Raw genomic sequence first — 13,192 nt, forward strand, 5'->3', positions numbered from 1 at the left:
GCATGAGATATAAAGTAACAAAATTTTAAGGAGGGAATGAGGTAGTGTTATTGAAATTGAGCCAATAGCTGACATAAGCAACTCCCCGAAAAGTCAAGACTATGTAGAAGTATTTGCCTTGCTTCTGACAGCATGGAGTATTTGAAGCATTTAACAGAATGCAGTAAGCTGAGTGCAGAAAATTGCCATGTGTTGTGCATTTGAATGCCAGGCTTGTGAGCAGCTTCTATTTAACTCACAATCTTGTTAGAGGGCAATATTTTCCCCCATTTTAGAGAAGGGACACCATTCAGAAAGGATATATTTATTTACTCCAGGTTCTTTTGACTTTGCTGTATTTTTCAAAAATACATTTTACTCAAATATTTGTGCTGTAGTGGCAAGTAGCAAATAATAGTAGATAGCTAGCAGTGTAGTTCTATTACTTGTACTGAAATTTTCATCTTTAAAAAGTGCCTTTTTGTTCACAAACTTATTAGATTGCTTCTCTGTCACACCCACAGCATAATTGTTTAAAATATTAATTTGTGAAAGTTTACCCAGCACATTAGGTTCGTGTTTGACAGTTTTTCCTGTGATTAATGAAAGTTTTTCACATAGTGTCAACGTTTCCATAAATTACATGGTGTACCCCATTACTGTTTCCTGTGTTACTTTGCCAGTATTTTAGAGAGAAGTTGGTTAATTGGTAATATTAGGTTGCTTTGATACCTGTGCTCTATCAGGAGAAAAACAAAATGTAATGGGAATTTTCTACGTAGATGGATGTTCATGGTAGAATACGAGAGATCCTTGCTGAGACTATACGTGAAGAATTGGCACCTGATCAACAGCAATTATCAACAGAAGATTTGGTCAAAGCTCTTAAACGCAGAGGAATCATTGATGATGTGATGAAAGAACTTAATTTTGTTACTGTGAGTACTCATTTTGGGGTAAAAATTGAGCGTAAGTAGATACCTATGCCTGACATTGTTTATAGGGTGCATATTTGAGATCACTCCTTTTAGTAAAACCATTTTGTCTACTATCTGTGTTTCAAATATGCAATAAATACTTCCAAATGTAGGAAATCATATTATCTGCCATGAGGAACACTGGTGGTGTAGTGGATTCCTTGTTGGACTGCTGACTGCATGGTCAGCAGTTTGACCTCACAGTGGTACTACAGAACAAAGATGAAGCTCCCTAAAGAGTGACATCCTCCAAAACCCAAAGGGTCAGGTGAACTCTGTCCAGTAGGGTTGCTTTGTTAGAATGGGCTCTGCAGCAGTCCATTTGTTTTCAGTTATTATTTGCCATAATTTCTATGATTTTGGAGACTATATCATTTTCTCTATGACAGGGTTTTCCCTTAATATGCTGTAAGTCTTGTAATTTAAAGAATATTTGTTTTAGTCAAATTAGTTCACCATAATAAAACTATTTTTCATTAATATTATTCTATAATTTTTTTTCAAATTGGTTCAGATTAAATACACTTTTAGGGGACTGTTTTTATCATGAACAAATTACTAATTTCTTTAAGAAAATAATGTCCTGCTTTCGAGCCCTGAAATCTGTTCCTTCAAATAAACCAATAATTGGGTGATAGTGTCTCAGAACAGTTAGGAACTAGGCTTTCTTTTGAAAATGAGGCAATAATGAGAAGCTGTGACCTCGATACCTTAATAACCTAATGTAAAAGTTGGAATGAACTTTATAATACACCGAGGAATAAATATTTAATCCAGTATCCTTTTTTTAGTGTTTGAGATCTAGAAACCTACTTATTACTAAAAATGACCTGACAGCAGGTCCTGTGTGAATGCTGCTCCTTCTTCAAATCTGTTCCTGACCAGTCACAAATCAACTCTTCGCGGAAAGCATAAAAGATTTGGTTTTAGCATGGTTTTCAAACAACTTAATTCCTTAGTATTGGACTGTTAGGTGTGACCAGTTTCATGTTTTATGCAGACTATTTTAAAAAATAATTTTATTGGGAGGGTTGTATAACTTTTATCACAGTCCATACATACACCTGCAAATTTTTATTTTTGTTACTTTAATTATACAAGGAAAATAAAGTATATTGGGGAAGATAAGGCTCTTGTCCTAGCTACTTGACCTTGTTGTTGGCATTTTCTTTCTTACTAAAACAATTTTGTTCCCTAATTTGTTTTTTGTTTTATTTTGCCTTTCCAGGACAATGTTGATCAAGATCTCCCTATATCTCCAAAGCAGCCAGCTTGTTTTTCTGATAGACAATCAACATTATTAAAAAAAAGTATGTGTGTGTATATGTTCTTCACATTCATTTATTTAGCTCGATGTTACAGTGCAGGGGTCCTCAAACCACGGCCCGCTGAGGACATTTATCTGGCCCGCCGGCTGTTTTTGTCCGTTTTGTTTTTTTACTTCAAAATAAGATGTGCAGTGTGCATAGGAATTTGTTCATAGTTTTTTTTTTTAACTATAGTCTGGCCCTCCAACGGTCTGGGACAGTGAAATGACCCTCTGTTTAAAAGGTTCGAGGACCCCTGTTATAGTGGATCTGTTGTGTTTGTTATTCAATAGAAGCAGTTCAGTTTCTTGGGATTTGTTTTTTGTTTTTCAAAATGAAATGTTTCTGTTTTGCATGAGTTATGTATAGCTGTGGGTTAGTTGTTGGACCACTAAATAAAGGTTGGCAGTTCAGGCCACTGTCTCAGGTGAGGCTGGCTGTGCCTAGACAGATGTACAGTGTCAGAAACCTAGATAGGATTGCTAGGAGTCAGAAAAACTGGCAGTGGACAGGTAATGTACACTATAATATAAGCAGAACTAGGAACCCTTTTTAAAAATGAATTTTGTTAACGTTATGCAGCCTTGTGTTTTTAATGGCAATAAATTAGTTGACAAGGATGCTAATTTCTCTCTGATAATTGGTTTATGGACATGAAGGAATGTTGGGGATAGACCTAAAGATAACAAAGGCATACGAAACCTTGCCTCTATGCCGAAATATCTCTCCCAGTAGATATCTGATCCTTATACACGGTAAATTTCTTGTTTTTTAGTCTTTGGCTTTACTCCTGTCAAGTTACTATTTCCTATTGTCTTGATCACATTCCTTAAATTATTTTGGCAGTTTCCTCATATATATTGCTACACTTTACAGCTAATATTGATCCAACACGGAGGTATCTTTACCTTCAGGTTTTGGGTGGAAAAGCTTTCCTGGAACATCTACAAGAACCCGAGCCTTTACCAGGACAAGTGTGTTCGACTTTTACTTTATGTTTACATTTTCGAAACCAACGTTTTCGTTCTAAACCTGTTCCGTGTGCCTGCGAACCAGATTTCCATGATGGCTTTTTACTTGAAGTACACAGAGAAAGTTTAGGTAAGTTGTTGGATCATCGACCTAGCCCTTGTGGGGCTTTGTTAAACTTTTGTTGTAAGGAGAGATTTATAATTCACAAGTCTGCATTTTTCCCCTCTGCTTTTATTGTCAATTTAAACAAATACTCACCTTCTAGTCTTCTTTTTTTTTTAATTGATTGACTTTTCTTAAAAGTTACTTTTTGACTTGTTTTAATTGTGGTTCTTTTGTAAAAACACGTAGTTATACTGAGGTTATCATGGAAAAATAAGATATTGTGATTTTCTTCATTTATGAAGGAAGTATGGTTAGCTTTGTGATGATGTGTGTTCTGAAATTCACTCTTAAATATGAATCTTTAGTTATTTTTATAACTTTAAAATTGTCATACTTGATTTTGTTAGTAGTAAATGTGGAAATCTTTATAAACTTTATGCTGTTGTAGAATTTTCTATTCAGAATTTTAGATGATTAACATGGCTAATACTATAAATCTTTTTCTCATTGAAAAATGTTAGCCAATTATGACAAGTATGGAATAAATTGCTTGATTTAAGAAACTAGATTTTTCAGCCTTCTGATGATACGAGCAATTGTTCCTGGAGACTTATGAATGAATGTAATTTGAGAATTAATGTTAATACAGGTGAAGGTTTTTCATTGTAGTGGTATAATCTTTAGTAAGTGCTTAAGAAAAAAATTCACATCTCATCAGAAAGCATTGATAGAGTTAGTATACACAGTTCTTCAGAATTCTACCTGGTCTCTTGAAAATTAGTGATAGAAATAAGACTACTTTTATTTCTAGTCAGCTACATGCTTTTTGAGGCATTTATGCAATTTTTCTATTCGGTTTTATGTAACTTTTTACTTAGTATAACTTTGAGTAAAGTTTATCATTTGTTGACCTAAATAAATTTATCATATGATATTTTCTTTGGATTATATTGCTAGGGGATGGAACAAGGATGGCCGACTCAACAACAATGCTATCAATAAGTGATCCCGTTCATATGGTGCTTATCAAAATGGACATATTTGGTGAAATCACTTTAGTAGCATCCTATTTTCTTGAATGGCGATCAGTTTTGGGCTCAGAAAATGGAATGACCAATCTTTCTGTGGAACTTATGGGTGTAGGTATGATGACTAGTAACATTTTCTCTTTTGTGAGTCATAATTTATTTATAAATACATTTGTAAGAGTCTTGTTGACATATAATTCACACACCATGCAATCCAGTTATTTAAATATATTTTAAAAATTGTGCAGTCATCACCACAATCAATTTTAGTACATTTTCTTCATTCTTGTACCCAGTATTATTAATTTACCAGTACCCGTAGCCTCTCCCATAACCATAAGGAGCTATTAATCTAGTTACTTGCTCTCTAGATTTACCTATCTTGGATTTCATTTAAAGAAAATCAAACAAAAACTAAAACAATGGTCTGGTAGGTCTTGATCAAGGGCAGTGTAACCAAGAGGAATTATGGAAACCCAAATGAAGGCTGAACATGATAGTGGGACAAGAGGAAAGCAAATGGAAATAGAGGAAAGAACTAGGAGGTAAAGGGCATTTATAGAGGTCTAAATACAGGCATGTACATATATAAATACATATATACATATATATACATGGATGGGGAAATAGATCTATGTGCATATATTTATAGGTTTATTATTACGGTAGCAGATGGACACTGGGCCTCTGCTCAAGTACTCCCTCAATGCAAGAACACTTTGTTCTATTAAACTGGCATTCCATGATGCTCACCTTTACAACACAGTCATTGAAGACAAAGCAGATGCATAAACAAATGTGGTGAAGAAGGTTGATGGTGCCCGGCTATCAAAAGATATAGCATCTGGAGTCTTAAAGGCTTGGAGATAAACAAGCAGCCATCTAGCTCAGAAGCAATAAAGCCCACATGGAAGAAGCACACCAGCCAGTGTGATCATGAGGTGTTGATGGGATCAGGTGGTAAAGACCCAGAGCAAAAAATCAAAATGTGAATGAGGAGGGGGAGTGCGGAGTAGAAGCCCAAAGCTACTCTGTAGGCAATTGGACATCCCCTTACAGAAGGGTCATGGGGAGAGGATGTCAGGGTGCAGTATAGCACTGATGAAACATTCAGCTTTCTTCTGGTTCTTTAATGCTTCCTCCCCCAACTATTTCTTAAATCATTTTATTAAGGGCTCATACAACTCTTAGCACAATCCATACATACATCACTTGTGTAAAGCACATTTGTACATTCATTACCCTCATTATTCTCAAAACATTTGCTTTCCACTTAAGCCCCTGGCATCTGCTCCTCATTTTCCCCCCTTCCTCCCTCCCTGTTTCCCCTCCCTCATGAACCCTTGATAATGTATAAATTTTTATTTTGTCATATCTTGCCCTGTCTGACGTCTCCCTTCACCCACTTTTCTGTTGTCCATCTCCCAAGGAGGAGGTCACATGTAGATCGTTGTAATCGGTTCCCCCTTTCCAACTCACCCTTCCTCTACCCTCCCAGTATCGCCACTCACATCATTGGTCCTGAAGGGATCATCTGCCCTGGATTCCCTGTGTTTCCAGTTCCTATCTGTACCAGTGTCCATCCTCTGGTCTAGCCAGACTTGCAAGGTAGAATTGCCTCCCCCCACTATTATCACTCTAATTCTACCTTACAAATCCAGCTAGACCAGAGCATATACATGGGTACAGATAAGAGATGGAAACACAGGGAATCCAGGACAGATAAACTCCTTGGGACCAATATTGAGAGTAGCTATACCAGGAGGGGAAGGTGAAGTGGGGGGAGGAAGGGAGAACTGATCACAATGACCTACTTATAACCCCCTCCCAGGAGGATGGACAATAGACAAGGGGGTAAAGGGAGAGATTAGACAGTGCAATACATGAAAAAATAATTTATAAATTATAAAAGGTTCATGAGAGGGGAGGGAGGGGAAAAAATGAGCCAATACCAAGATCTCAAGTAGAAAAAAAATGCTTTGAAAATGATGATGGCAACATAATGTACAAATGTGCTTGACACAGATGGATGTATGGATTGTGATAAGAGTTGTATGAGCCCCCAATGAAATTATTTATAAAAAATAAAACAAAAACCTCAGTCCAAGTGAGCAGAAGATTATTTTAAGTATGATTTAAAAATGGGTCAAAGGGGAAAACATTAATTTTTAACTATATTCAATAATCTACTTTCTGATGCACTTTTTCTCAAGAGCAAGACTATTCATATTCCTGGTCAGTGGTTTGAGGAACTTCAGTGGAGGTGTAATTCAAGTGGAGACTGCAAGTGGATTTAGGCTTTTACTGCCATCCACAGTCTTCTGCAACCAAGTAGTCAGAACTTAAGCTTTATTCCAATTCCGTCTTCTGATCTCAGACTTTATTATTTACAGTCCTTGAATCACACAGGTGGTGTGCTCTTTGTGGAGTTAGGCGACACCTCACTTAGAAGGCTGCTTGTTTTTAGACAAGCCTTTACAATCCTAGACATTGTTCTTTCTGATAGCTGGGCAGCATCTGATTTCTTTACTGATCTTGGCTCTCGTACTTATGTTTTTAGTGGCCACTTCATGGGGATAAGTATTGAGGAGGGCCACATTGTAAGAACCAATTATTTCTAGATTAAGATTAAGTCTGCTTAAAATCTATATATCTAAAGCTTACATAACTGGTCCACTTGAAAGATAATATTATCACCGTGTTGAGAAGTAATTTCACTTCCAGGAGTTATTTGATAGTTCAAACAATAGTATCATTAAACTAGGCAATGGTGTGTGATTTAAAGTACTGCTGAGAAGAGAAATATACATAGATAGGAAAGCTTTTTGGTCTGAAATACATGGGATGTTAACTTGGCCAAGTTAAAAACTTAAGTATTACAACACTTTAAGAAAGCAACGAGGGTGAGTCATTCAGTAAAGCAAAACTGTAGGAGTAAGATATGTAAAAAAAGCAATGACTGTGAAAATAGCTTTAAGTCCCAAGGAGTCTTTCAGCTGCTTTAATCTGCAAGAGGTATATTTAAGATAAAGTCTGGTGTGGATTTCCAAATAAAATAATTCTGATATGGTCTATGAAGATTGTTGTTCACCTTGAAAAGACATATTCTAAAATCCAGGTAGCCTATCACAACGAGCCAGGGTTGCAACAGTACTAGTCAAATTCTCTCGTTGGCAGTGTATTAAAATAATGTGAAGGATCTTCCCCAAGGGCAGGCTGGCCCCCTTGGTATGCCCACCAACAGAAGTGCAGCCTTCTCAGAGAAAGACATACCTGTTAGGGGAAGCCAGTCCCTAACACATCATTACGGGTCCGGTAGGTGCAATTGTACAGCGATAATAAGTAAAGATCATAGTAAAGTTATAGAGAGCATGAGAGACAGAAGTGAAGTATTGAAATAAATGGGAGTCAGTCACAATTCATGGTAACATGCTCACCTCTGCCCCGCTGATGGTCCATGTGAAGGGACAGAGAGTTTAATGGTAGTCCCGGCCCCTTTTATATTCTCTGGGGACATGCAAGCCCCCTAATTACAGGTGAGGACATATGTCACTGGAAGGGGCTGTCCTATAGGTAATACAGTAATTAGAGGGGGGTGGTCTAGGGACATACACGCAATAGGAAGGGGAGGGATCCTAGGTTCAGGATGGCGGCCTAACTTTGACCTATTCCCTAGCTCTCCATAGGAACCATTATCAATAGGGTGTGAATGCTTGGTCTCAGGCCTCACGGAGGAATAGTTTATTGTCCCCAGTAGCAGGGAGTGAGGCCTGCCATATAGTCTGGTGGACTAACTGCCCTAGAGGCCTACCCTGTAGTCTGGGGTAGGCCTCTAGGGCAGTTAGTAAGCGTTTGACCTCTCCCCACACATACCCTCTGCCCTCTCGGTGTTTACTGACCACTGTTACTGAAAATATAAAAACTCACTGCCATCAAGTCGATGCCAACTTAGAGAATATAGGACAGGGTAGAGCTGCCCCTGTGAGTTTCCAAGACTAACTTTACAGGAGTAGAAAGTCCCATCTGTCTCCCTCAGAGTGGCTAGTGGTTTTGACCTGCCCATCTTGCAGTGAGCAGCCCCACGCATAACCACTACACCACCATGGCTCTCATCACCTTATAGGAATATCTTAATTTGGGGGTGACCTTGGGGACAATGCTGTATGGAACTATTTGGTCCTGCCCTTTTCCCCTGTAAATACATTTTTAGTAGAGGATAATTTCATTTGATACGATGAAAATTTCACTTTCCTGGTAATGTTTGATGGATTAGTTTGAGTTTTTTTTCTGTTAAATATTACATAAAATTAAAATTGGACTTCTGTTAAAATGACAGTTGTCATTACTGAATTGAAGGGTTAGCCTTATCATCTGGGTATTCTAACTAGAAGGTAAAGGCCTGGTGTCTCATTAGAATAAATCCCTGTGTCCCTAATGAGACAAAGCCTCATAGTTGTGTTCAGCAAGCAGTATGTGCATTACAGATGTTGTGTGGTATGTAGTTTTTAAATATCTTTACAAACCTCATGTTACATGAAATTTTACTAATAACAACTGGACTCCAGTATTGTACTCTTTGTACAATGTCTTGAACAATAAGTGTAGCATTTCAGTCAGCTGGGCCTTAATTTTTAAAACTAAAGACATTCTGAAAGTTTTTTTCCAAGTCTATTTGTTATATCTAAAAAGGTATAAAGAAAATTAATATTGACAGCTGTTTTTAAAATCCTACTCCATTCCACCTCAATACCACTAACTCAAACAGTAGTACCTCTTAGAGAATATATGAAGTAGATTTATTTTTCCAACTTTTTTAATGTGGGAAAGATAGTTCAATGTCAGTATCAATTAGTATTGCTTTTAGACAGTAGAAATAGAACCTGTCTTCTTTATCACTCTCTCTGTGGCACTTTGCACATTGCCAGATACCAAATAAATATTGCTAATGTAATGAAATTCAACATAAAGATTCCCCATGTTTTATGGATAGCACATAACACAATTATTTTCTGTTGATTTAATATCTTGTATTTTGATAAGTCAGACCTTAAATGTGATTGTGTTATTTTTTTCTTTAAGAAATACAGAAAAAATTCTAGGTGGAATAGTTATTAAAAACAAATGACCACTGCATGTTTTTTGTCAAGAATAGACCAAGATTATTATTTTGACTTGGAAGCTAGCATATTTGATCTTATTATGAAAATATTGCTCTGGACGAAGCAAAATTATTCTAATTCTTTAAATCTAGGCATGAATGTAAAATTTGTATTCACATATGGTCTGATAATAAGAATAGAGTAACTGAGAATTTACTGTATATGACAAATAATAGATGCTGTCTGACTTTTCTCCCATGTGGCATCTGAATTGGGTGTTAATAGCATTAACTCTTGTGTTTACTGGAAATCTGATTGTTATCTATACATTTAATGAAGATAAAAATTAAGAACTTCAAGTTGTTTAGAGCTCAGTAGTTCCTTTAAAAGATAACCAGGAAACTTAAGAAAATAGATAATTTCATAATTCAATAAATTACTTTGTTAAAAATAATGAAATCTGTCATCTGATTTGGATCCTTTTTAAATAAGAATTTTAAGGCAACATTGAGTGTTATCTTTATTTTGTAAGCAGTAAAACACCAAATTTCTTATTTAATTAAACCTGGGTGAGTAAAATATAGTTAATATTGAAAACTCTAAATTTCTAAATATTTATATTTACAGGCACAGAATCAAAAGTTTCTGTAGGAATTTTAAATGTAAAACTTGAGATGTATCCACCACTCAATCAAATGTTATCTCAAGAAGTAGTGAATACACAGGTAAATACTTTTGAATTTTCTGCATGTTTGTTATCAATGTTGTATAATTGTCGATAGAAATGATTATTTTTTAGAAAGTCATCACTTCATAATTAGTTTTTAAAATAGTCATCACTTCATAATTAGTTTTTACCTTCAAAGGTAAACAAAAGAAGTGAGAAAGAAAATAAGTCGGTTATTTATTTAAAAGATGGTGGAGTCTATTATGGGAAATTCTGTAAACTTTTATTGAAACAATGTAACAATTTAAACATAAGAATTACAAAGTTCAACTCTGTGGAAAGGACTAAGGGAGTGACATCAATAGTGAGATCCAGCTGCCTTTCTGGAGAAAGATGAGGTATCTGTTTTCAACAACATTTACAGCCTCGGAAACCTAAAGGCGCAGTTTTACTTTCTACTGTAGTTTCACTACGAGTCAGAATGAACTCAGTTGTCATGGGGTTTGGGTGTATGTGAGTGGGTTCTGAAATGAAGCACTCACCAAATGTTTTCTAGTGGGTATGATAAACAATGTGAGTTTCTGCACAATTCTCTTAGTTGTTCATAGAAAGCAATTTAGGGTGTATTTGACCAGGTGGTAAGTAATACTTAAAATTTTTAATTTAGCAGGTGGGGTTATATAAGATACAGGCTTGACTGGGCCATGTGAACACAGTTGTTGTCTTCTACTGAGTCGGAAAAGAAAAGGAGAAAAAACAAACAGCAAAAGGCAGCTTGTGGGTTTAAAATGCTGCCCTTGTAGTAGTTAGCAGACTAATGCATAACCTACTATCTACCAACAACTGACCATTAAGTACACAGATAACACCACTATAATCTTTCAGAGACAACACTATCAGTTTACATGAAAAAATAAAACAAGTGGCTCAAAAAAGGTGACCATAACGTAGAGCAAGAAAATGTTTCTGAGGAAGAAATGGCATTTGGAACTACCTCAGAAGGAGTTTTATAAAAAGGATATTTAAGATGCTTTCAAACCTTGAGAAAAAAATCAGAGCTGCATAGAAAATCAAGGAAAACACAGACAAATCTTTAGAACTCAGAGGAGAGAGAACAGCAAGATAAACTGAAAAAGTAACTGAAAAATCAAGTCATAAAACAGCAGCAAACAGTGATCCAGAAGGTTAATTCTAAGATGCTAGAAATATATATTACATTCATTAACCAAAAGAGTAGAATTGCATCAATGGAAGACTAGATTGAACATGAAGACATCTCTGAATTGGTTTAGAGACGCTTAATAAGGAAGAATGGAGACACATCAAGTTGATTCTAACATACAGCTGAGTAGACCTGCTCTGTCTGGTTTCCAAGTGTTTAATCACTTGGGTGCTTATTACATGATTCATTAGTTTAAAGTCTTTTAGGGAAAGTGTAGATCATTCTATTTACGGATTAACTAGAGGGATGTGTAGGAAGATGTGAAAAAGGATGATGGTCACTTGCTTGGATTATAGTGATGGTAGAGGTAGACAGAAGTAGATGATATATTTTGTAGAAATTATGGACGCTAAATTGACTGTGTAGAAAAAAAATTTTTCCCCCCCATTTTAAGCTTGCTTTGGAACGACAGAAAACTGCAGAGAGAGAACGATTGTTTCTTACATATGCCAAACAATGGTGGAGAGAATATTTGCAAATTCGACCCTCACACAACTCACGGCTGGTGAAAATTTTTGCACAGGTTTGTACATTGTATTTGAAAAGTTACCTATGTGTATTTAAGATCTACTGTGTATATGTAAATTTCTTTGAATTCTTTATTCCACAACAAAAAAGTTTTTTGTAAAATAGGATACTGAATTTTTAATGGTGCTTTGTATTGAGTATTGTTAGTATAAATATTTTAAAACTTCCCTTACATAACAATCACTGTGTTTTAAACCCTTTATTTAATTTAAAGGAGATGAGAATTTATTTTGTTTACTTTGAAATATGTTGGTACTTGATACTTTAAAAATTAGCTACCAGGACACTAGAGTAAGTAAAAAAGTACTGCTATACTTTTATGCAACAAAGCTTACAAAATATGAAACTATTACTTATCAACATATCTTCCATCTACATATGTATGTTTCTGAAAACGCTCTCTTTTAATCCTTCTTCGAAGAATTCTGCACATTTTGATTTGTACCCTGTCAAATTGGTAGTTCTGGCATCTGAGGGACTCAAATTATTTTCCTGAAAAGAAATCTGAAGTGGCAAGATAAGGGTGGATGGCTTAAGGGCTTCCTAAATCTTAGGAGCGGCCTTGCTACCCTTCAAAGAATGTCTATTTTCCTAATGGGGGGAAAAAATTTCTACTCAGCACGTTTCCTGTTTTTTTCACTGAGCAATTCAATTCCATTTCCTTAAAACCTTTCTTGTAAGCCCCTGTGATTCCGTCAAATGACCCTTTTGAGATCTCGAAACACAGCTGCTGTAACCTTCTCAATTGACCTCCCCGTCTCGAATTCGTCTTTTCCATCGATCAAATCTTGCTCTCTGGGTCATACTGTAAATCCCTGGGTAGGATTTCTCCCATGACATCATCTCCATTAGCTTTAATCTTGCTTAGAAGGCTGATGGGAATATCAGCTCTTTTAGATAGCTGGAATTTACACATTTCTGGGGGAATGGTGTGGGGGTTTTTTGGTTATTTTTAAGATTCCTTATGAGACTAAGACACGTGTATTCCAGAGAGAACTTGTCTGCAGCCATCCAATGATTAAAGAGAGATGTTTGAACATGTTTTGTTCAGAATAAACCTATACACATACGAACTGGAATCCTAGTTGAAGTACTTATTTTTCAAATCTATTTTATTGTGAGCTAATACAGATATATTGTTCTACAGTTCATTCACATCAAGCAATATTATACAATTAGCTACCACAATCAGTTTAAAAACATTCTCTTCCTTCTTGAACTGCTTGACATCAGCTCCTCTTTACTCCCTACTCCCCCTCGGGACCCCCAGGACCCTTATTCTACTTGTCTCTATAGGTCAGCGGTTCT

At 36.0% G+C, this 13,192-nt stretch overlaps 1 protein-coding gene across 1 annotated transcript in view; it reads left to right on the forward strand.

The window, feature by feature from the left end:
• Positions 1-13,192, forward strand: part of CEP76 (centrosomal protein 76) — a 58,731-nt gene that overhangs the window by 740 nt on the left and 44,799 nt on the right. Inside the window, exons 2-7 of the mRNA XM_075532946.1 lie at positions 762-917; positions 2,185-2,266; positions 3,140-3,364; positions 4,298-4,483; positions 10,095-10,192; positions 11,751-11,879. Coding sequence (XP_075389061.1) covers positions 762-917; positions 2,185-2,266; positions 3,140-3,364; positions 4,298-4,483; positions 10,095-10,192; positions 11,751-11,879 — 876 coding nt within the window. The remainder of the gene's footprint in view (positions 1-761; positions 918-2,184; positions 2,267-3,139; positions 3,365-4,297; positions 4,484-10,094; positions 10,193-11,750; positions 11,880-13,192) is intronic.

Source organism: Tenrec ecaudatus, chromosome 15 (assembly GCF_050624435.1).
Source record: "Tenrec ecaudatus isolate mTenEca1 chromosome 15, mTenEca1.hap1, whole genome shotgun sequence".
In the NCBI taxonomy this organism is placed as follows: domain Eukaryota; kingdom Metazoa; phylum Chordata; class Mammalia; order Afrosoricida; family Tenrecidae; genus Tenrec; species Tenrec ecaudatus.